At 35.9% G+C, this 23,962-nt stretch overlaps 4 protein-coding genes across 4 annotated transcripts in view; 2 read left to right on the forward strand and 2 right to left on the reverse strand.

The window, feature by feature from the left end:
• Positions 1–2,343: 2,343 nt before the first annotated feature.
• Positions 2,344–3,845, reverse strand: LOC129802923 (gastrula zinc finger protein XlCGF26.1-like). The gene has a single exon (XM_055849153.1). The coding sequence runs from the start codon at positions 3,836–3,838 to the stop codon at positions 2,363–2,365; it is 1,476 nt and encodes a 491-aa protein (XP_055705128.1). The 5' UTR covers positions 3,839–3,845; the 3' UTR covers positions 2,344–2,362.
• Positions 3,846–4,138: 293 nt separating this feature from the next.
• Positions 4,139–17,225, forward strand: LOC129802927 (zinc finger protein 91-like). Its single transcript, XM_055849167.1, has 3 exons — positions 4,139–5,186; positions 9,499–12,500; positions 16,949–17,225. The coding sequence occupies exons 1-3, from the start codon at positions 4,280–4,282 to the stop codon at positions 17,033–17,035; spliced, it is 3,996 nt and encodes a 1,331-aa protein (XP_055705142.1). The 5' UTR covers positions 4,139–4,279; the 3' UTR covers positions 17,036–17,225.
• On the reverse strand, positions 17,146–23,553 carry LOC129805402 (zinc finger protein Xfin-like). The gene is made up of 3 exons (XM_055853325.1): positions 23,480–23,553; positions 21,999–23,414; positions 17,146–18,589 (listed from the first exon to the last, which is right to left on the reverse strand). The coding sequence occupies exons 2-3, from the start codon at positions 23,361–23,363 to the stop codon at positions 17,210–17,212; spliced, it is 2,745 nt and encodes a 914-aa protein (XP_055709300.1). The 5' UTR covers positions 23,364–23,414; positions 23,480–23,553; the 3' UTR covers positions 17,146–17,209.
• The window catches only part of LOC129803021 (SAP domain-containing ribonucleoprotein), a 36,579-nt gene continuing 30,818 nt past the window's right edge, over positions 18,202–23,962 (forward strand). The window contains exon 1 of the mRNA XM_055849339.1: positions 18,202–18,279. The gene's annotated coding sequence lies outside the window, so the exon portion shown is untranslated. The remainder of the gene's footprint in view (positions 18,280–23,962) is intronic.

Below are 23,962 nucleotides of genomic sequence, written 5' to 3' on the forward strand. Positions count from 1 at the left end.
ACTCTACACATTGAGAACAATTTTCGTCAAAAATTGCTCTTTTGAAGGAAATTGGCTGCAGTGCTGTAGGCAGAAACGCCAAAATTCTGTCAAAAATACAATTTTTGATGAAAATTGCTCCCAATGTGTAGAGGCCTTAAGAGAATAAATTAATTTTACAAACGAAATACATGGAGATCCGGCTTAAGTGAAAACAGATTGAAAAAATTTAATATGAATTGCCTACTGTTGGAAGCTATTTTATAAAATAATTTTTGAAATGCCTCTAAATCCTCTAAATATGCAAATATTTTTCACGTGGAAAATTTACAAATGTATTTCTTATGAACCGTTGACACTGAAAATTGGCTGAAAAAATTGGCGCCGAATATTTTTAGCATACATTACGGCGTTTACGTACCTTCTTCCAAAGATATCTTCTGCAGATATGCAATGTTTCCGTGTTATGTCCTCTACATACACACTAGATAAATTTATGTCCATATTGAAGAGCTTTTCCTACTCAAGCGTAATGGTCTCTACACACTAGAGAAATTTATACCTATATTGAAGCAAATTGTTTACGCTTCTGTAGGAAAAAACTGTCAAATATGAACATAAATTTCTCGTGTGTAGAAGCCATAAGGAATTTTCTTCAATATGGACATAAATTTTTTTAGTGTGTAGAGGCCATCACTGAAGTGAATTCGAGGGCTTTTAACAGTCCCGCGAATTGTACTAGCTATTAAAATATAATATTTTAATGGGCCAAATTCATTTATAACATAGTGAAAAAAAATTGTGCGAAGCATAAATCGTGCGAAGGTAGCGCGCTTTCCCCTAATGCCAGCACTACCCTATCTACCTTTTGCTTTCCTAGAATTGAGAATTCTTTTCCCTCTTAGTACTGAGCAATAGCACTGATAAACGAAATAGCCTGATAACAATTTTTTGAGTAACGTGAAGAACACTTTGTGTATGGGGCTAATTTGAGTTATTAGGCTACATTGATATACGATTTTTTCATATATTTCTGAAGTACACGGTAAAAAATTCGGCACATATTTGTTCCAAAAATTAGCTCGTCCACGGATAAAATAATTTTTGACACAATCTTATTCATTTTACGAGACTCAAAAAGATAATCAATATTAGTAACGAATTTATTCCAAAACGTAGCTCGTTCACGGACACCCAAAATTTTTCGAATAAATTTATACCTTCTAGGAGAAACAAAGAGATACCCAATATTAGTAACGAATTTGTTCCAAAAATAGATCGTCTAGTATAAAATCGTATCTCTTCCTCTCACACTCAGTCACCCGTCACCAACGAAGCGAGGAGGATGCCAAATCTGTGGCAATTTTTGTGCTACATGGTTTCATTTTTTTTTAATTCGAGATTCAAGAAAGCAAGAGGGGAATGCTGCCAGCACTCGCATATGATTTCGTCATGCACGCGTCTGTATAAAACACTCTTAAGTTAATTCTTATTTGATGTGCCTTATGAACTTTCGCCACTGAAATCTATCTCGACTGAAGTATAGGCCTAACTGTAAGACGAAATCTTTTACACGAATTTGTTCCCGACAATGGGAACAAAAAGATTTCCCATATGAATAACAATTTCGGTCCAAAAATTATCTCGTCCACGGACACCGAAAATTTTTGGAACAAATATGTTACAGATGTAGGAAAAATATTGTTATAAAAAAAATGTAATAATTTATTCCTGACAATGGGAACAAAACAGCCGAGTGCAACAAATTCTATTGCAACTTTCAGAAACAAATTTGTATAAAACGAAATCATCTCAAATTTGTAGACATTCCGTATCAAAACGGTTCCAAAAGAAAACTTTAACAAAATTAGAACTATATTTCGTAACAAAACTGTAAAGAAAACTTTTTGGAACAAACAAATATCTTCTCTAGGTAAAAATTGATTCCAAAAAAAATTGTTCCAAGGAAAACTTGTTCCAATATTTTGGTCAGTGTCCAAAAGTTTTAACCGTGTATAAGAAAAGAATAATAAATTTAATCTTTTATTATTTATTTTTATTTAACATTCAAATCTCTAGATTTTTATACTTTTTTCGGCATTACAAAGGGTAATAAAAAATTAAATTGGATCAGTAAAATATCAAATTTGATATGTACTCAATTTAGAACTTTAAAAGTCAGTGAAATTATCATACAAGCTTAGAGAAAGGGCAAATAAAGGATTTATCATTTTATCTGCAATCATCTTAGATTGTTAATTATTTTTCTAGACATTATTTTACTAATCACTTTTTTCCATTTATTTTTTGAAAAGAAATCATTTAAATTGATATGATTGTCTTTACTTGGTTTATCTTAGTGCTTTATCTCGGGATATCTCGCTTATATAGATGATCTACCATGACTTTTTTCGTGCTTGTATCTTGCTGATGAATGTCCAAAGTCCTTTCCGCACTGGTAACGGCAAGTAAAAGGTCTTTCAGCCGTGTGAATCCTCTCGTGATTTTTGCAATCTTTCCTCACTTTGAAGCACTTTTGGCAGTAACTACACTGAAATGGCAGTTTTCCTGAGTGAATTTTCATGTGATATTCAAGAGTGGATTTCAAACGAAAGAATTTACTGCATATATCACAGCCGAAAGGCTTCTGTCCTGTATGGATTAATTGATGTTGCTTGAGAGTTGAAGATGTTGAGAAAATTTTCTTGCAGACTGAACAGATAAATTGGGGATTGATTTGATGAATAGAGTTCATATGCTGTTTAAGAGACTTCTTGTAACGAAAAGACTTCTTGCAGATGCTGCAGAAAAATTCTGGAGGATTTCTATGATTATTTAGGTGTTTATTAAGTGTTGCGGAAGATTTCAATACTTTTGCGCAAATATGGCATTGATAAATCTTAGAAATTTTCTCATTATCTTTATCAATTGGCTTATCTTCTTGAACATCTTCTATATTTTTGGTATTGAATTCAACGAAAAGATTTGAAGATTCTTTTGAAGATTTCACGTTCTTTTGATGCTTTCTGAGCAAATGCTTGAAGCAGTTGTACTTTTTATGGAAGACTTTGTTGCAAAGGAGGCATACAGTCCTTGTAGGAATTTTCAGAGGGATCACAGTGGCTGGGCTACTATTTGTTTCCAATTTTCTACACAGAATCGAAGGCTTTTCGCAAAAATTCTTATCGTGAATTTTGTGTTGCTTCTGAAGATGTCTCAAACAGGAAGATCTGCAGGATAGAATTTTACCACAGAGGCAACAGGAATATTGATTTCCATTTTCCAATTTGCAAATGGAATTGGCTTTTTCTTGAGCAGCAAATTCTCCCTCTTCAGAGATCCATCTGTACCAGGTTTCATGATCGAGAGATCTGCAATTTATCTTTCCATTGTGGTAAGCATTGATGTGAGTGATGCATGTGTATTTATTAACAAATACTTTTTTGCAAATCATACAAATACAGGCATTTTTGGGGGTTTCACTTGAAATTTCTTGGGAATTTGGCATGCAACTTGAGGGAATTGTCCGAATTGAGAGATAAACTTCGTCAGGTGATATTTTATGATGGGTCTTTAAGTGCTCTACTAAGAGAGTTTTGTCTGGGAATACATTTTTACATCTTAAGCACACAGAGAGTAAATGAGGTGATTTTTTTGCAAGCTTGGGATCACAGCATTTTCCAGCATCACCGCAAAATTTTGATGCCACTTCCTCAACATGCTTCTCGAGATGGTTGTTTATGAGCTCTAGCTTCAGGAAGACTTCTGCGCACTTTACACAGGTATATGTTTTTATAATCCCATGAGATTTAAGATGATATTCGAATTCCTGTGAATTGTTGAATTTTTCTCTGCACATTTTGCATTGAAAAGGATGAGAAAGAAAATCCATTTTTCAGAAAAATTTGAGAATAACGAAGTTTAAAACTTAAAAATAAAAAATTTTAAATAAAAATTTCAATTTTCTGCGCAAAAAGCTACAAAATCTAAATTATAAAGGCACAGAGGGTCAGACTAGAGCAAAATTTGGGAGAGAACTGATTATTACTCGGTTAGATATGGTTTTTATTATCAAAGATAATAAGAAAATCTTATCAACCGTTTGTTTATTTGATTTATCCATGTCGTAATCCTTTAGACGAGTATTTTCTTGTACTTTAGACGAGTGCCAGCCATCTCGCATTTTGGAAAAGTTTGACAGAGCCCAGACGAAAAAAAATCAAGTTTTTTGGAAAAAAGTGTTTTTGTGATTGATAATAATCTGATAAAACGTTTATATGGTGCATCAAAGTGTTGTGGGATGATTATAAAAAAGGAAGTAATGGATGATGGGGATTCAAATGAAGCTATTGCAACGGAAGAGTTGGAAATAATGCCGTCCGACGAGGATGAGATTGACAACGCCGTATCCGCCGTACCTAATGAGAGTCATGGCGAGTCTGTTGCAGGAGGTTCTTCTCGACGTTCCGATCCACCGATGAGGGGAGATGGGCAGATGCACAGTGTGGGGCACATCAATGGGGAACTCTTAACCAAAGAACCTGTTCAAATGAGAGATGCACCCAAAGTGCCGCTTTTGGAGTGTCAATTCTGTGAGACTTGGTATTTGTCGGCGGAAACTTTCCGGCAACATGCAGCACTCCATAGGACACGCAATCTTGATACAATATACAACTGCAAACAATGCCTACGGGGATTCTGTACCAAGGAACAACTTCAGGTTCATGAGCGCAATCATTCAGACGCTAAACCATTCAAATGTGAAGTTTGTAATGAAAAATTCTCCTTTTTGCGGAGTTTGGAGTATCATGTTCAGATTCATGGGGGTGTTCGTGTCTACAAATGCCAGATTTGTGATAAAATCTTCCTAAAACTCTTTGAATTGAATATTCATCTCAAATATCATGCGACATTTGACAATGTCTCACAGACACAATCTGCCCAGCCATATCCTTCTTTCGTGTCGAATGGATTAGCAGCAGCTCCACCGTGGAAGAAAAGACCTGATGGACAGAAGAATGTCTCGCAAAATATATCAGATCCAGGCAATCTGTTGAAACCTGTGGAAATGTTGACAACAGAAGAACGAGTGAAGAGGGAAGAACAGGATGATCTAATTGAAATTATTGACGAAGATAATCCCCAGGATTGCAATGATGAGAACAATTCAGAAGAAAGTATGAGAGACCTACTGCCACGAAATACTGGTAAGTTTATTTTATATTGTTTGCTTCAAAGTATTACCTATATATTTTTTTATTAAACAAAAAAGAAAAACATTAAAAAAAGCCTTGTGGCTTGAAAAAGTTTGGGCTGTGCAACTGCAAAAAATTATACAAGTCAAAGAACTCAAAGCATTGACCAAGAAAACCGGATTGAACTAAAATGTTTAATGGGACCAATTACTTAGGGATAATCCTTAATGGCGTAGAACGAAATTAAACCAAACTAAAATAAAAACTTACATATAAATCTAAAAAATGAAAAATCAATCGTGATTTTAAAAAATAAAAATTACATTGATCTGTTTTTTTAAATAGACCAAATTGTTCTATTATTCAACCTCTTGAAGAAAATATTTTCAATGTTATGTTAAATGTTACTTAAAAATTTGTCATATTAAATCAGCAAATTGGCGATTGTCAAATTGGAATACAAAAGGAAATCGACAAAATGGTGCCCTTATTGTATATAATTTGAATACTGAAAATTATATAGGGGGAAAATTGTTAACAAAAAACCCAAGATTAACTTTAAAAAAAAACGGCAAAGATATATAAATAAAAAAACGTAGATAAAAATAGGATATCATATAGTTTATCTACTTTCCGGATAATACAGTAATAAAATATATTTCTTAGATGTGTGTATCAGTATGAAAAATTATGATCTGTGTCCATTTTTCTTTTTTTTATCTTTTCTACAAGTAATATAAAATTAGATGCATTAAAACATGCCTTTGTGATATTTTAATTTACTTACAAAAGAAGGAAAATGTCTATATTAAAATTTGAAGGTCAAATTTAAATAAAATTTTAAATTATTGCAGTGACATTAATATAAAATACAAATGTATATTAATAAAATATATTTAATGTAACATCAGCTAAAATTTTTGGGTGTGACCTACTTTTGCGCATACCTTTGGTCATTCCAAATTTAACCGGTATAGCAGATGTAATTCGTTCTCATTGCACAACAAATTGAATTCACTCGGGATTTTCGCATAAAATACGAATTAGTCCCGTATAATATCTCATGCAACTTTCTCTTTTCGCAAATATGCGAATGTCTTCCATTTTGTTTGACAAAGTCTGTATAACCAATTCTTGCACCAGATCAATATAGAATTGAAGAATATTTATCATAAAAATATATGATAATAATTTCTATTGATTAACTTATTGAAATCACTAAAAAAGAAAAATTATTTGAAATATTTTATTTTCATTGAGAAAAAATAAGGAAGCTATTAATATCTAAAATTTTAATTATTAAATTTATTGCAAAGTTAAATTGTTTAATTCACATTGAAGGTTGCATTGTACAAAATGTCGATAAGAAGATTAAAATAGTCTCGTTTGACCTTTACTGTTAGACAATTGTTCTTTGTATTTTATCAGATAGCGCATTTTCTGCAAAGGAATAATACTTAATTTTCGTATAAAAGTAGTTTTAGGGTTTTTTTTAATAATTTTGCTTTGAGAGTTCAGTTCTTAATATCGAGCTCTATAAATGGAGAAAAAGTTTGATTGGTTCAAGAATTTGGTTAACCAGATATTTATTTAAACCAAATATATAACGGATTGATTAAGAATATCATTAATTAATAAAAAAATTACTCTCCTAAAGAATTGTTATTCTCGGAATGATATGAAATGGAGTATTTATTCGGTCCAGTGTTGATCTAAATTCGCTTTATATATTCCTTATTTATTTATTACGTGTGTTATGTGGTCCCAAAAAGAGCCCCTGGCACCGCGACAGTTCAGTCTATTATGCCCATTTCCTGTATTTCTCAGAGGTCTATTTTAATGTCCTTGAAGGACAATATTAATTATTTTTATTATTAAGGTTTTATTTAGAAGTGCGACGATATCGACCATATGCGCCCGTTAACTTATTATTGCAGCCCTCAGATGATGTGCTTCTTTGGTCTTTCAGATTAACTGAATGAACTCTAAAGACTTTTTTAATGCTGGAAGTTGTAGCTTCGTTACTCAGATCTTATTCAATTTTTATTCGTCTTCCGTTCTTTCTTGAGAATACAAAACACCATCCTTCAGGATGCATCTGATCTTCAGTACACTTTGGCAATGATCACATTTTGATGAAAAAGTCTTCTCCATGAGATGAGTAGGGGAGACTGGGGCAAAAAGTCACAAATTGAAAATTTTAAAATGCAATATTTTCCAAGATAAAAGAGATAGCGGCTTAAAATTTTTTCCATAGATGGCCTCCATAGACCTTCAAACAAAAAAAAAACAGAAAACAGCTCGATAAATGTATTTCCTTACAAAATAGAGGAAAATTATTTTTTACAAAGTTGTTGAGCAGTAAATTTTCTATAAAACTGCACAAATTAGAAATTTCTGGGGCACTAGGGTATCTAGTAAAAAAATAAAATATCTGTTTTGTGACTTTTTGCCCCAGTCTCCCCTACTCAATCAGTCTTTGGCAATTCGTAATAACGGGCAGGAAATTTACCCACGAAATTGATTCGTTTCATTTCTGGTGTGGTAACTCTGTTAGAAGATCGCGAACTTTATTTACGGTGACACTATCATGATTAGGATGCATCAGATAATTAATTAAGGACATTCCATCGTTATAAAAATATTTCTGTGGCATTCGGGGATATTTGTTAATTCCAGAGCAAAGCGAATGCCCTATAGAACAATAAAGCTCCAAATTGGGATGCTTTGTATCTCGGTGTATCTCGAATGCTGGGCGCAGGATATGAATATAGTTCTCTTCGTTTCCCAGACAATATCGGCAAATTTTATCTGTGCTAATGTCTGTAAAATTTTCAGTCGGAAGCCCAGAGCAGATTGTTCCGTAAGCAAGCCAACTGGTGTCCTTAACCTTATATATTTTGTTAAGATTTAGAGCAGAATCACATTGACAGTCTAGTGCAACTGAGTATGAGATAAGGTAATACGGTAATTGAGAATTTGCGTAAGAATTGCAATGAAAGTGCGTAAATTAACGAAATACGGTGAGCATTTTACTTTCAATGTGATTCTGCATTTAGAATATCGTTTCTCCAGTTGCTGTCGGGTTCCAAGTTCAGCAAGTTTAGCTTGTGTTTATTGCTCGTTTCTCGTTCAGAAGCTCTTTGATGTGACTCTAGGTGTAGCCGCAAGCAGGCATTTGGCCAATGAAGGGTGCCTTTGGACTAGATTTAGTAAAAGCATCCATAGTGATGTCGAGAGTGTACATGATAATATTAAGTTCACTCTCTGAAAGTGATGGAGGCCTTGGAGAAGCCTCCATCGATTGTGTTGTCTCTAGGATTTTGTTTTTGCATGAAATTCTTAGAGTCTTATTTGCAAGGAGTCGCTCATTCTTAGCTAACCCTGGCAGATTTCAGGGATCTGCTACTTACCAACCTGAAAAAAATCGCTTTAGATTTAGGAATTCAATTAAATTAATTTATTATTGTTAGATCCGTCAGGGAATATGTAAGGGCGAAGCCCTTAAAGCAATCGCGTGGATGAACGCCTTGGCCGCCAGAGGTTTCTCCAGAACCCTCAGCGTTCCTCCTAACGATCTATTCCCTACGACGATCCAACATGAGCTAACTCTTGCAATGTTGCAATACTAATCCTCTCTACGATACCCTTCTCGAAGGGGAACTCACAGGCTAACACTAGGAACGCTCTTAGGAGAAATCGGCGCCGCTCCGAGAAACATCTATGCACTGAGAGAAATCCGAAAAAGTTAAAATAACATTCTGGAAATGTTAATTTTACCCTGCAGTATTGATCCGAAAACGGTGTAAATATTACCCTTTTTAGGTGTATTATAGGTTAAAGTTACCCTTCTTTCATATTGATTTTAACCTTAAAAGGTGTAAAATTAACATTAAAAAATGTTGATATATTTTTACACCCAAAAAATGTTAAATTTATGACGAAAAAAAGTTAATCGCAGCCTCTTTTTTTCTCAGTGTGATGTCAAAATCAAATACCAACGGGGGGTTTAACCCTTTTTAGGACGATTGGGTCACCGGTGACCCAAAAATGAAATTTTTGCTACGGTCATCAAAAGTTGTGTTTTGCTCTAAAAAGTCAGGAAAGTGATATTTTCTGACCCCCGATTTTTGACCCTCTCGTCCTTAAAGGATTAAACGTTGGGGAGAAGCTAGTGTTAACATTATTTAATATCAAATGTTAGGATTACTCTCAAAATGCAGCCCAAACTGATGATAGATTTTAACAAATTAATTATTTTTTTTAATAAATTCCAATAAAAAATAAGAGGTATATCATTCAATTGGTAAATACTTGTTTCTAGGAACAAGTTCCAGTATGGATGATTTTAAGTTCACATGCAAGAGATGTGGACTGGAATTTAAATACTTCCGACTACTACAACTTCACAAGAAGACCCGAAAGGGTGTTCGTTGTCCAGAATGTTCTCAGAAATTCTGTTCAAGCAAACTCCTAGAGGATCACCTGGTTGATCATGCACAGGAGCGTGAGCGAATTATGCAAAATCGGGGAGCAGCTACAAATCGTGCGGTTAGTGTGCCACCACAAAGTCGGCAAAAGTTAAAAGATTGCTTTGTATGCAATAGAGAATTGAAAGTATCAACTGAGGAAAATATTGTAAAATTCCAAGGAGGAACTTACTACAAATGCAATGATTGCATCAATATTAGCCTCGATACGACAGTTAAGAAAGAATTGATTGAAGATACCATGTCGAGGGTTTTTGAAGGACATGGTGTTTTCTCGAGGGATGACACTGATGATAATGTGGTGCAGCAAGAAGATGATATGGAATCAAAGTCAGAAACATCTAATGAAGGTGGCTTTCAGTGTTCTCACTGTAAAAGCAATTTTGGTGGAGAATTTGCCCTAAGGGCACATAGGAGGAAGACTGTTGAGAGAAATTGTCCAAAGTGCGATATGCCATTTTGCAATATTAAACTTCTGAGGAGGCACATGAAGGACCATGAAGAGGAGAACATGAAGAATGCATCACCACCTCCTATTACTCCACAGCCTCAAAGAGCAACTTTTGAGAATGTTGTGAGACCACAAAGGTATCCCAATCGATCATTTGAAAGTGATCCTTACAATAGATCACTGGAGAATTTTGATAAATCATTTGAAAATACACATATTGGGACAAGTAGTGAGATTGAGATTAAAAAAATTGGTGAGGATAGATATTCATGTACAAAATGTGGAAAGAATGTGACGGGAAAAGGGGCACTAGCAGCTCATATGGCCCATACTCATGCAGAAAAAAGAACAATTTGTCAGCACTGTGGAAAAGCATTTGCTTTTGAAAAAATATTAAATATGCATTTGGCATATCGTCAGAGAATTTCATTTCCTGTTGGTTGTCGATACTGTCCACATAGGTATCGCAATCAGGCAGAAGTTGAAGCTCATGAGGAGTATCATTTGCGAGGAGGAGGGTCTGGACAGAAAAAACTTCCACCACAGATGATGGAAGGAAATTCAGCGAAAGCTTCAATTGTTGTGGGTCAGAGTAAAGAGGAGATGACACACGAAGTGGCGAGATCCGATGGAAATATTTTGATAATACGAAAGAAGAAAATGTGTGGTACTGAGACAATGTTGCCCATTGTACTTGATGATAAATACTTCCAGGGGATGTTTACCGAAAAGAATGGTCTATATCACTGCAATCAGTGTCCAAATAGCTATAGAGCCCGTGGTGGTATCAAGGCCCATATTTATCATTCACATCGGGATAAGCCATATACATGTATGTACTGTCGAATGCCATTCCCATTTGAGAAGATGCTTGAATTTCATTTGAGACGACGCAAAGATCTCAAGTGTGATGTATGCAACAATAGATATTGTTCATATGGGAAGCTGGAGGAGCACGTGAAGACCCACATGCCAAAGCAAGAGAAAATATCAATGTCCAGGACAAATGATGCCCTCATCAAGAGAGTAATGCAAAATTCAGAAATTGAAATTGCCCTTGTGCGTGATGAGAAGAAAACTGTGGTGAAGGAGGAATCTCTGAAGAAGCCTGAAATTAAGGAAATTAAGGCAACAGCAGCACCTGTACCCAAGGAAATTAAAGTGGCACCTGTAGCTAAGGAAGTTAAGGCAGCAGCACCTGTAGCACCACCAGTTGTTGAGCAAAAATGTCCACTTTGTGGTAAAGTGATGGGAAAACGAGATGTACTGAATGATCATATAACGACCCATCTAAAGAGAGTTGGTGAATATTTCCGTTGCAAAGATTGTGACTGTAAATATCTCTATCCAATCTATCTGGTCAGGCACTATAAGAATCGCAAAGTGTCTCAGTGTGAATTGTGTCAGAAGGTATTCTGTTCAGATCTCAATTTGGCTAATCATGAGTGTCCGGGACAATCGTTGAAGAGACAGAGGACACAGAGTGTATCGTCAGAAGATGAAATTCTCCCGAAGAGAGTCAGTCGAGTCAATGGAATTCTTGGACGAATGACCAATACCAGTGCTGGTGTACGTGGGAACACTATTACACATGACTGGGAGGGAATGCTTGATGAAAATAAGCCGTGCAAATGTAATTTTTGCGGGAGAGTCTATGGAAAACCTGGTGGATTGGGTCAACATCTCTCAACACTGCACGCTGTGGATACATTCCCGTGCAAGAACTGCAACACCATATTTTCATCTCTCACATATTTGATTAAGCACAAAAATACATCTTGTGAAAATTCTGCCATTAATCGACAAATAATCAACGAAAGGGCAAATGAGAAGGGAAAAGAAGAAGATCCTTCAGTATCTGTCGATGATGCAAAGGATATTGAGGATGAACTTGCTGAAGATCCCCCAGAGGCCGACATTGTTCCCGTAGTTAAGAAAACAGCTCAATGTCCGGTGTGTATGGAGAGATTTGAACATAGGTGCGGTCTCTCGGCTCACATTAGATTGAAGCATAAGGATGCCAGGCCATATGAATGTGAGGAGTGCGGAAGATGTTTCCAATATGAGAAGGCACTGGAGATACATCGAAAAGTTCACGATGAGGATCCACCACCAGTGCGAAAGCGACGTCGACGTGGCAGGAGGATTGCTCTGCAGGACACTGATTTATCAACTGTGGGATTAAAGATGGAATCTCAGGCAGAAACTGAGGAGTTGGACAATGAACAGGCAGATAATGAAGAACTTGACAATGTTCCAACAGAAACTGAAGAACTGGATAATGTGCAGACAGAAACTGAAGAATTGGACAATGCGCAGACAGAAACTGATGAATTGGACAATGTCCAGACAGAAACCGAGGAATTGAACAGTGCTCAGGCTGAGGTAAGTACCTAATATTATAACTTTTAATACTTGATTGTGGTAGTTTTCAAAGCTACCCAAAAATTGACTGATTAGTTTTTCTCTAATTGCCATAAGAAATGTCTCAACTTTGTGGAATAATTGAACTCATGAGTTAAAATAGGTCTCCGTATATTATCTTTTCGTACAATTTTAAGGGACCCTACCGGGTTAAACCTGAGTGTTTATTCTGAAGTTCTTCTAGTCAAGACATAGTAATTTTAGTTATACTCCTGGCTGAATTCAGGAGAAATTACAATATTTCAGTATTTTTAGTAAGGAAAATGCTCATAATTTTGGATAGTTTCTAAATTTGGACACTTTGAGGGTAAAATTGGACACTAAAAATAAATTGATTAAAATTCTGGATTTTTATTCAAATATTTGATGAAATCTATCTAAATATTTCTTCCTTTTTTAAGATTTTAACAATAAATACGTTAAATTTTGAATATGATTTAATAAAATATGACAGAACGTTGTGTTTACAGTAGACTCTCTCTCAATCGGGCATATGGAGCAAAATGTCATCCAAATTATCGAGAGATTTGGGCATCAAAATCATTGTAAATTCCACAAAAAGTGCTGAAATATAAAAAAAATCTCCATGAAACAAGAGGAACTACAGCAAATTTAAACTTTAAAATAAAACGTGAAAATTGTTTAAGTTTAAGTTTATTGAAAAACCACGAAATAGGCTACAATCCTCTTACAATTGCGTGACAGTGAAAGATAAAAGAAAAAAAAGAATGTGAGGAAAAAATGTGTCAATACTAAATTTGAGGAAGAGATGATGAAGAGAGCAAAAATATTAGAGAAACCCAGCCTGGAAATGCCTTTGCCTGGAAATTGTCAACAAAATTTTGCGCCCGATTGAAAAAGAGCCGATTAAGAGAGAGTCTACTGTCGCTGTTTTTCAGTGATATTATTAAATATTCATTGAATATTGTGTTGATTCACGTTAATGGTGATTTGTACATTTAACCTGAAGTGAGATTTCCCTTGTGAATTACGTTTTTGGTGTGAAAAAATGGCAATTTTCTCAGAGATTCACCAGTGAGGTGATAGTTCTTATTTTGGGCAGGTGTTCTTCTCTCGAAATTTCGTGATGTTTTAGCTTTTGTGATGACTAGGTTGTATAAATGCCTGGAGAAACAAAGGAACATCATCTCTACGAATGAGATGTAGTAAGAAAAGCCTTAAAAGGCTCCCGGAAAGGCCAGGAAATGAGCGAATCCGCGAGTACTTGGATTACCGAAGTCAAATCACTTTAATGAATGATATAGCAAATTTCTGGGCTTCTTGTGACATTCTACGGTTCCCTTATATAAACAGGAAGAGGACTTGATAAGATAGCTTCTTGAAATGGAGAACAATGGGCATCCTTTTGAAGCGAATTAGCTGTCCAAATATACAATCAAGTTGTCCAAAATTCGAGTCAAATTCACGTCTACATATCAATTCATTTTTAAGCATATTAAGGCTAATTTTAGTAAAAACAAAGACAATAAACCCTTGCCAAGTTTCTAAACAACCCTTCTGAAAAGAGAGTAACATAAAAATCAATTTAGTATTGAAATTATCGCACTTCAAACTTGGAACATTGATGCTTATAAGCACAGGCTGTCCAAAATTGTGAGCCTTTACCCTACATGAAAGTTTGAAAGTATGCTGTTGAAAAGGATTGCACCTGCTGTAGAAGACAATCTGATCGGAGAGCAAGCTGGGTACTGTTTTGGAAAATCCAGCTCCGGTCAAGTTTTGAACTTCATTCAGTTTATTGAAGACGGGTTTGACGGAGGCAAAATCACAGGTGTTGCTTTCGTTGACCTCTCGGCAGCCTTTGACACAGTAAACCACAGAATCCTTCTCTCAAAGATCTACAATCTCACAAATGAAAACGGCCTCGCACAGATTATTGAGATTTTTTTTAGAAGAGAACCGCAGTTTCTTTGTTGAGTTCCGTGGTCAGAAAAGCAGATGGTCCTGGCTCCTACTTTGTTTAATATCTACCTACACAAATGATTAACCCCTACCTTCTTCATACAAGGCCTTCTTGTACGCAGATGATTTGGCTCTAGCTGTTAAGGCAAACACGTTTGAAGACGTGGAGTCCCAGCTTGAGACTTGCCTTGTGGAATTTTCCAAATTCTACAAGGAGAACCAACTAAAGCCAAATCCCTCTAAAACAGAGGTAAGTAATTTCCATCTGCGTCACAAGTAGGCCAAAACTCGCTTGAATGTAAGATGGAAGGGAAACTTTCTGAAACCCAATTTCACGCCGAAGTACCTTGTAGTCACTCTCGATCGAACTCTCACATACAAGACCCACTGCAGTAATGTTAAGAACAAGGTCAAAACACAAAATAACTTATTGCGAAAACTTGTCAACGGTCAGTGGGGAGCTCAACCAAAACTGATGCGTACATCTGCACTTGCCCTATCTTTCTCCGTAGCAGAGGACGTAGCTGAAGTATGGGAGAGATCCGCGCACGCTAAACAAGTTGACGTCGCTCTTAACGATACTGCCCGTATTATAACAGGATGCTTAAAAAGCACTCCGGTGGACAAAATCTATCCTTTATTTCTATTTTATATAATTATTACTATTTTTCTTAAAAATATATAGCTAGTTGTGAGACTATAATTAATAGATATGACTTAGAAGCACTTCAGATCCAACTATTTTTTATGGAAAATTCAATTTTGTTACTCCTGACGTGTATTTTGGGGGATCTTTTGAGTGATTTATGAATCGTTTTAAATCGGTTGAGGACCGGTAAAAAGCAGATGATGCGAAAGTATACTTTTTATTGAGGTATAGCATCTTCTAGATCATGAGTTCAAGTACTTCGCAAAGCCTGAGACACTTTGCTATCCATTTTTTACACGAAAAACGTAATTCGTAAGGATTCTCTTCATGTCTAACGAACAAACCACTATTAATAACATTAAAACTATTTGCAATTCGATACTTTTTAACATACGAAACACGGAGGCTTCAAGTTTTTATAAGCCTTTATAAACGTCCTTAAGCATATAAAATAAAGCATTCGAGTCGAGAAGCAAAAATTATTTTGATATATATTTTTTTAATTTATAATTTATATATTGGATGAGATCATATATTCTGTCAGTGGAAGAGGTTGAAAGTTTGGAGTGGTATATATCAGCTCCTGATGAATATAATTGGATGAGTGAATTATTGTTGGAAAGCTTGCTTTATTAGCTTTTAGAATCTGGTATACTTAATCTGCTATGGATAAACCATGGTCATCCAGAACCATTTATGTCGAGGAAGACACTTTTTGCAACGTCTGTTTTGGCCATCTACTTCTGGGACCAGGAGTGACCCACTTTTCTCGCACGTGGACTGTTCGTTAGAGGAACTCAAATGGCACAATTTGTTGAAGAAGCTTTTTTTTGGACACTTACTTTTTTTTTACTCATCGACTTTTGCAAGAATTTTAACATTTTACACGCAAAGAAAAAAAATGACAGAAATCCTTCTATCTCATTTTCTGGACAAACTAATGAAGATATCGACTTGGAATGTTCTAAGTACTCCCCCATAAGTTGATCCAAGGAATCCAAATATCACATCAATTTCATCCCCACGTCTATCCTTCCCCTCCAGAAACCACTCTTTTAGGATTTCTGTAATTTTTTCCTTGCGTTTAACACTTCAAAATTCTTGAAAAAGTCGATGAATAAAAAAAGTAACATGTCCAAAAAAAAAGTTTCTTCCACAAATTGTACTATTTGAGTTCCTCTAACGAACAGTCAATGTGCGAGAAAAGTGGGTCACTCCTGGTCCCAGAAGTAGATGGCCAAAAAAGACGTTGCAAAATGTGTCTTCCTCGACATAAATGGTTCTGGATGACCATGGTTTATCCATAGCAGATTAAGTATACCAGATTCTAAAAGCTAATGAACCAAGCTTTCCAACAATAGTTCACTCATCCAATTATATTCATCAGGAGCTGAGATATACCACTCCAAACTTTCAACCTCTTCTACTGACAGAATATATGTGCTCATCTAATATTAATGAATGTTTCTACTTGTCCTACTTCACAAAGTAGCTTGAGATTTATTATTCCAAAAATGACTGGAAAAGCACATATTTTTTCCTGCGATGTAGAACGGTAATTTTCCTACACATACAATCGAATTCGAAATTTATCCGGACAAAAGCATTAGGACCATTAGGATCCATAAAGTTATAAGGCCCAAAGGAATTTTGTCTATAGAGTTAAATTCTGAATGAGGAAAATTTTATTTTTTTTTAAACTCATCGCGATAGAGGTAATCGGACTAAGATAGAGACGGTATAACGGTAATTCCGGTAATTGCTATGGGGAAATAAATTCTTTTATTAGAATAAGGCAAAACTAAGAAGTAAATGTTACAATTGTGTGCCATTGCAGGCAATTGATATGGAGATTGATGAAGAGCTGACGCCAGGATTTGACGCCACTGCTCAGTCTATTGATCAGGAGATAAAGCAAGATTAAAGGTGTTTTAAATAATACCATAAAATTATAATGAAATATAATCTTCTCTTTTATAAATACCATAAAGGTACCCTAAAATTGGTTTAAACAATATTGTAAATAAGACAGTGTTTCACTTTCAAATCAGTTTCTGTATTGCAATTAGTTGTTAGATTGATGTATACAAGAAAATGGTTAGATTTTCTTAACAGCATGACTATTTTTTACATGGCGCGTGAGATCGGCTTTGAAGCCGTACTTTTTGTCACAGAAAGGACAGGGTAGTGTTTTCTCCTGATGGATACGGCGGACGTGATTGCGAAGGGCAGAAGAGAGCTTGAAGACTTTCTCACAGAAGCCACATTGAAGACTGGCAGGCTTGTGCATATTGATGGTGTGCAGAGATACAGCCATTTTGCTCTTGAACAATTTATCGCATAAGCTGCATTGGAAGGGTTTTTCACCTGTATGGGTACGCTGGTGCAAAACAAAGGCAGCCTGCGTTACACACTGGAAGGTGCACGATTCCCAATTGCATTGGAACTTCTTGGGGGCAATATGAATATGTCGATGATGCTGAAGCATTAAGTCTCTCCGGTCAAAGCTTTTTCCGCACTTTGGGCAGGCATGCCCTCCGGGTTCGCTGTTGCTGTGGATGCGAATGTGGAGATCAACACTGTTCTTGGAGGCGTACACCTTGCCGCAGACAAAGCAGGAGTACTTTTGTCGGGATGTATGTTGGGTGCGAACGTGAACGAGAAGTCCTTTTCTCAATTTGAAAGCCTTTCCACAGTGCGGGCAGACGTGATGGAGCTTTTTCATCTGGATATGCCGCATCAACAGATGATCCCTTAGGGCGTACTTATCAGAATAGCGATTACCACATTCAGCACATTCAAAGTCTTTGTGACTACTATGGGTGCGAATATGTTTTTTCATATTTGAGAATGTTTTTGAACTATGAGGACACTGAGGACAGTGAAACTTTCTCTCTTCCTCATTTGTTTTTATCTTTGTCCTCTTGGGTCTACCGCGTTTTCTAATCTTTGGAATTTCTTTCTCAGGCAGCGGTATCAGTAGAAAATCATTCTTCTCTGGAGAAAGTTTCGCCTCACTGGGAGCAGGACTATAAGGTGTATCAATATCCTCATCGGCAGATTGTTCGTATTCCTCTCTCTTCACCATCACTGTCTCATGGGCAGGATTAACTGGAGGACCTTCAGATTGTTCAGCTTCGACAAATTTCTCCTCTGGCAGATGACTAGGTAAGTGATTGTTTAATTCCCACAAATGCGTAAAAATTTCCTGGCAGATGATACATTTGAAGAATTTAAATCCCCCATGATTTTGCAAATGAGACTCAAAATCCAAGAGGCTGGATTCCTCTTTTAGACATGTTTTGCAGGAGTAGGAGGATGCTTTCTTGCAAATATCTCTGTGTTTATCATATTCACTGTTTTCTACAAAATTTTCACAATGCACACACTGCAGTCCCTCGGTGACTTCCACTTTTACCGTGGCCTGATACATATCCATCTTAGGAGTGCTTATCCTTTTGCAAAATATTGAGAGAAAAAATCACTAAAAAATATTGCAATGTTTTTATTGTGATTTGGCCATTATGAGGTTAGGGATTTGACGACCTACTAAAAAAGCTCTAATGAAAGTTCAAATTCGACGTGTCGAAACGGTTCTTCTACCTCAGACTATTTTATCGAAATTTTTAGAAATATATACTTGTTCTGAAGCATTGTCATTATGCCTGATTTTAGATTGGTAACACCTTTTAGATCGGTAAAATTTCATGAAAGCAAAATTCGTGTCCCTTTCTTTATCGAAGGACTTGCATAAATCTATTCCACTCCTTCCAACTCAAAATTAGACTAAACTAAATTTAATTTAGTGTGATGTTAAAAGGAAGAAAAAGAGGTCATACTCTAATTCTCTAATAAGAATAAGATAAGATGTTTAGAGAAAATAGATATCTGCAAAACTCTTAACCCTTTAAGGACGATTGGGTCACCGGTGACCCAAAAATGAAATTTTCCCTACGGCCATCTAAAGTTATATCTTGCACTAAAAAGTCAGAAAAAATTATTTTTTCCGACACAGATTTTTAACCTTCTCGTCCTTAAAGGGTTAAGAAAGAAAGGGATGTGAATTTCGACTTTATGAAATTTTCCCGATCTAAAAGGTGTAACGGAGCCATAGGTTTCAAATTGGATTTTTGTTCTTTCACCTGATGTCAGGTGAGAGTTAAAAATTTAACAAAAGATTTCTAACAGTAGAACATTAAAATCATTAAATAAAAGGATATCCTTGCGGATTTATGACTTAATCCGCTCGATTTTAATAAATTATAATTTTTTTTTCTTTTATTAAGATCTGACAAATTAAATATAAACTTTATAATTAGATACTCTTTGCATAGAAGAAGCAAAAAGAATATAAAAAAAATATGTTGGGGTGGCTATAGAGAAAGCCGGACAATGCGGAATGTCGGACAAACCAAAATTTATTTGTAACAATATTAGTTTAGAAAATTCACAACAATATGATCAACTCTCTTACGATTGTGGAAAAAGAATGAAAAAAATCAAATAAAAATAAGTAAAATAAAAAATGAAAAAAATAAAAGTAAAAGGTGTGGCAAAGCGTCCCAGGCTTTGCGAAGTTCTCGAACTCCTGACTTAAATGCTATCCCTCAAAGGTAGTTTCACATCATTTACCGTTTACCGGTTCTCAACTGATTTAAACCGATTCGTAAATAACTCGAAAGATCCCACAAAATAATTTTAAGAATAATAAAATTGATTTTCGGACAAAAATTACTTATCGGTTCATAACCGGTTCATTGCCGGTTCACAACCGATTGGAACCGGTTTAGTTTTGTCGGAAATTCGAAGACCTTTCCAACGAGGCCAAACATGAACCCATTCGCTTGATAAATGCGCTCTCTAGAGAGCCTTTTTTAACTTTTGACCTTGAAAAACCGTTATTAAGAATGATTCAACGGTATTTCACACATGGCAAATTGTCTACCTGGGTAATCTCTAAAACGCTGAAAAAAAGCGCACGACGCGTTTTTCAGCAATCCCAAAAAATCATGGATCGACTTATGGAGGGGGTCACCCTTAGGTCCCAAGTCGCTATCTCTAACCGGTTGGCCTCTAGAGCTGGCGACAGCCGGACGGACAAACATCGTAACGACATTTTTCGCAGAAATTGTCTGAAGCGCGAAGATTTGTTGAAAAAAGTGGTCTCTGGGGGTGAATGATGGAAATTGAGGGAAGGAGGGAGGTGAAAGAATCGAGGGATATACTGCTCTCTCCGTTGAATTTCGAGCAGTTTCGGTCAGGCTGAAAAGAAAATGCCGAATAAGCCGATAAGGACGATTTGTCCTTATCGTCCCTATTATCCGAAATGGAGTAAAGAAGAATATGATGATGAACACGTCCAGAAAGCAACAAAATTAACAAAAAGAGCACTACTCTCGTTCAAGATAGAAGTCAGGTCACTGCCAACAAATACATTCCGGTAAGAAAAAATATGTATGTGAAATGAATTAAAAAGGAAGAAGCGCTCGCACGAGGATCAAACAATATCATAGGATGTGATGTCCCGGTATCATATAAGGGTGTATAAAGAATAGTTCGGCAAATAGATATGGCATGATCAGACCATGAGAGAGTTGTATTGAAATTGAAAACGATACCAAGGTTTTTGGAAGATAATTTCTCCGTTAAGGAAGAAGGGATAAGCAGTAGAAGGTGGTGATTTTTTCGAGATGATAGCTTGAGACTTTTTGGGATTCAAAATCAGGCCGTTTGAAGATACCTAGTGTTCAATACTATTAGAAATGTTAGAAAAATTTTTATTCATGAAATTAAAAGCATATTGAGAAAAAAGAGGCTGCGATTATCTTGTTTTCATCATAACTTTAACACTTTTTGGGTGAAAAATATATCAACATTTTTTAATGTTAATTTTACACCCTTTAAGGGTAAAATCAACATGAAAGAAGGGTAACTTTAACCCATAAATACACCTAAAAAGGGTAATATTTACACTGTTTTCGGATCAATACTGCAGGGTAAAATTAACATTTCCAGAATGTTATTTTAACTTTTTCGGATTTCTCTCAGTGTAGACAGAGGATTGGAAGGATCACCTTCAACGTAAGTTTGTAGGTTATTATTATTATTAATCGTGTCAAGACACATTATTTCTATTACAATGTAATCTTTACAACAATGTGCTCGTGTTGGAAGAATCTACTGATCATAGATCGCCCAGGAACGCCTTCCTCGTAGTGTGGATTGGATAGTTCTTCCGTGTTCTTGGAGTTTTTTTTAGGCAGACGCGGTACATTTTTATTACGTTATATCGCAGTGAAAATTTCTTTTTCTAGGACATTCAGATCTTTGCACCGGGCGGGACTCGAACTCACAACAACTACTGTGAGTCAAGTCAGGGATCGATCCGCCCAAGAGCCAACGGTCTTGCCTATTGCGCCACTGAGATCCTCAATTTGTAGGTCATCTGCTTAGAGATGAAACCATCATTTATATAACACTGAGGACTATTTTTTATTTTATTATGCAATTTTAGACCAATTTAAAACAGATCATTTTATTCAATTTTGTCAAATTTTATCGGAATTGTCCAACATAAAAATTGGTTTGTCCGACATTCCGTGCTGTCCGACTTTCCAGGGGGTCCCGGTCAAAATCCGAAAGCCAAAATCCTGAATTCTTAAAAGCTACCATATCAAATTTTATGCTTCTTCGGCTTCTTCTATGCACACAGAATATCCTGAAATAGCAATTATAGTGATACCTAAAATGACTCAGATTTTCCAGATATTTCAAAAAGTTTATTTAGTAATTTAGTTAATATTAAGCTATACATTTTATATATTGAGCATGGATTTTGTGAACAAATGAAATAAGTCAAATACTTATTAAATTTAAACATTTTAGGCTGATCTTAAAAGATTATCCTCTTGTTGCTTTTTCTGGACTTTATCCTTCTTCTTTATGGAATGAGTATCTCTCATGTGTCTCATTGCATCTGCATTGGAAGCATATTTTTTCTCGCATACGAGACAAGGAAATTTTCTTTCTGCATGAACTCTCTGTACGTGAACCTTGAGACTTTGTTGGACTTTAAAGGATTTCTCGCAGATAGTACACTGATGCGTTGGTGCACCGTGATGAGCTATATGACTGTTAAGGCTGGTTTTTGTAGAGAAGAATTTAACACATAATTTGCACTTAAAGGGCTTTTCCCCAGTATGGGTCCTCAGGTGCTGTATTAACGTTGCTTTGCTGCAACTACTGTATTCACAGGATTCCCAATTACACTTGAATTGCTTTCCAAAGATATGATATTGACGATTATGTAGCATCATCCCATCATAAGTTTTGAATTTCTTCTCGCATTTAGGGCAGTTATATTCTTGTGGCTTGTCCAGGTGACTCTGCATATGCAAGTCCACACCGTGTTTGGTGGAATAGGTTTTGCCACAAACGGAACAGGGATATCTCTCTCGTGGTTTGGTGTGAATCTCACGAATATGGGCCTTCAGCCTGCGTACAAAGTAGAAGGTTTTCCCGCATATATGGCAAGCTTCCGTTCTTTTCTTGTTGCTGTCGTGCTTCATTGTTATGTGAATCTGCAAAGCACATTTCTGAACATAGCATTTCCCACATTCAGCACATTCAAATGGCTTTTCCCCTGTGTGAGTCCGAAGATGGAGTTTAAGGTTTGTGGAGGTTTTTGTTGTTTGAGGACAATGTGGACATTTGAATCTCCTTTCTAACTTAGGACGTGGTAGATCTGTTTTCTTGGGTCTTCCTCGTTTTATTTTGTATTCTTGACCAACTTCTATTGATTCAGTGTACTTCATATCTTCATCATTCCGATCAACTTCTGACTCTGGAAAATGATCTAAATTGTTACTCTCATTATCAGAGTCTTCTGATTTTATATCGATATCTTGGGAACAGGGTTCATCATGTATTTCCGATGCTTCCACATATTCAATTTTCTCTAAATCTTTGACTTCAGATAAATGTTTGGGAAGGTGATCATTGAGTTCAAAGAGGAACGAAAAATTCTCATGGCAGATGATACACTTGAAGAGCTTGAATCCACCATGGATTTGAAGATGATACTCAAAGTCTATCACGGATTTTTCTTCTTTCGTACAATATTTGCAGGTGTAGAGGTTGTGTGAACTTTGCCTGTGATTCCCCAGTTCTGTCCATTCTTTAAATGTTTCACCGCATTCCCAGCAGCGAATATGTTCAAGTGATTCTTCAAGTTTTACCTCTAAAATGTCCATATTTTCAAAAAGTCTTTAATGCGTTTTTCTTCCGAAACTTGGCTATTTATGCTGGAAAGACATGATGAAGTTAATGAGTTCAATTTAGATATTGCTTAGAAAATATAAATATTTACTTCTGAAACAGCAAATACTAATATGCTCTTCTCTTGACAAGTTCACAATTTTTGTAAGCTAAAAACAAATGAGAGCTTTTGTATTCTAGCAGTTTTGTGCTTTTATTCATACAATTTATACGAGAATATTCCGCGCGTAAATTTTAGACGACATTGAAATTTGTGGGAAACCAAGTAGGGGAGACTGGGGCAAAGCGACGGATAGAATTTATTAGATGTTTCCTTTATGGCCTCTACACACTAGAGAAATTTATGTCCATATTGAAGAGTTTTTCCTGCACAAGCTTAGGGAATTTGCTTCAATATGGACATAAATTTCTGTAGTGTGTAGAGGCCATTACTTAATTACATCCCAACTCTTTTATCGTAAACCTTACAACAAAGAACTTATACAGTAGACTCTCAAATTTGGGCTTTTGGGATCGAAGTGTCATTCGAATTAAAGAGAAATTCTGGCGGCAAACTTTGAAATGCAACGATTTT

Source organism: Phlebotomus papatasi, chromosome 1, assembly GCF_024763615.1.
Source record: "Phlebotomus papatasi isolate M1 chromosome 1, Ppap_2.1, whole genome shotgun sequence".
NCBI classification, from domain to species: Eukaryota; Metazoa; Arthropoda; class Insecta; order Diptera; family Psychodidae; genus Phlebotomus; species Phlebotomus papatasi.

Excerpts from the sequence above, each read along its gene's own strand:
- LOC129802927 (XM_055849167.1), top strand. The coding sequence starts at position 4,280 with ATGATTATAAAAAAGGAAGTAATGGATGATGGGGATTCAAATGAAGCT. Across the intron at positions 5,187-9,498 it reads CCTACTGCCACGAAATACTG|GAACAAGTTCCAGTATGGAT; the intron begins GTAAGTTTATTT and ends ACTTGTTTCTAG. Across the intron at positions 12,501-16,948 it reads TGAACAGTGCTCAGGCTGAG|GCAATTGATATGGAGATTGA; the intron begins GTAAGTACCTAA and ends GTGCCATTGCAG.
- LOC129802923 (XM_055849153.1), bottom strand. The coding sequence starts at position 3,838 with ATGTGCAGAGAAAAATTCAACAATTCACAGGAATTCGAATATCATCTT.
- LOC129805402 (XM_055853325.1), bottom strand. The coding sequence starts at position 23,363 with ATGGACATTTTAGAGGTAAAACTTGAAGAATCACTTGAACATATTCGC. Across the intron at positions 18,590-21,998 it reads AGGATAATCTTTTAAGATCA|TTTCTCTCAATATTTTGCAA; the intron begins GCCTAAAATGTT and ends TTTTAGTGATTT.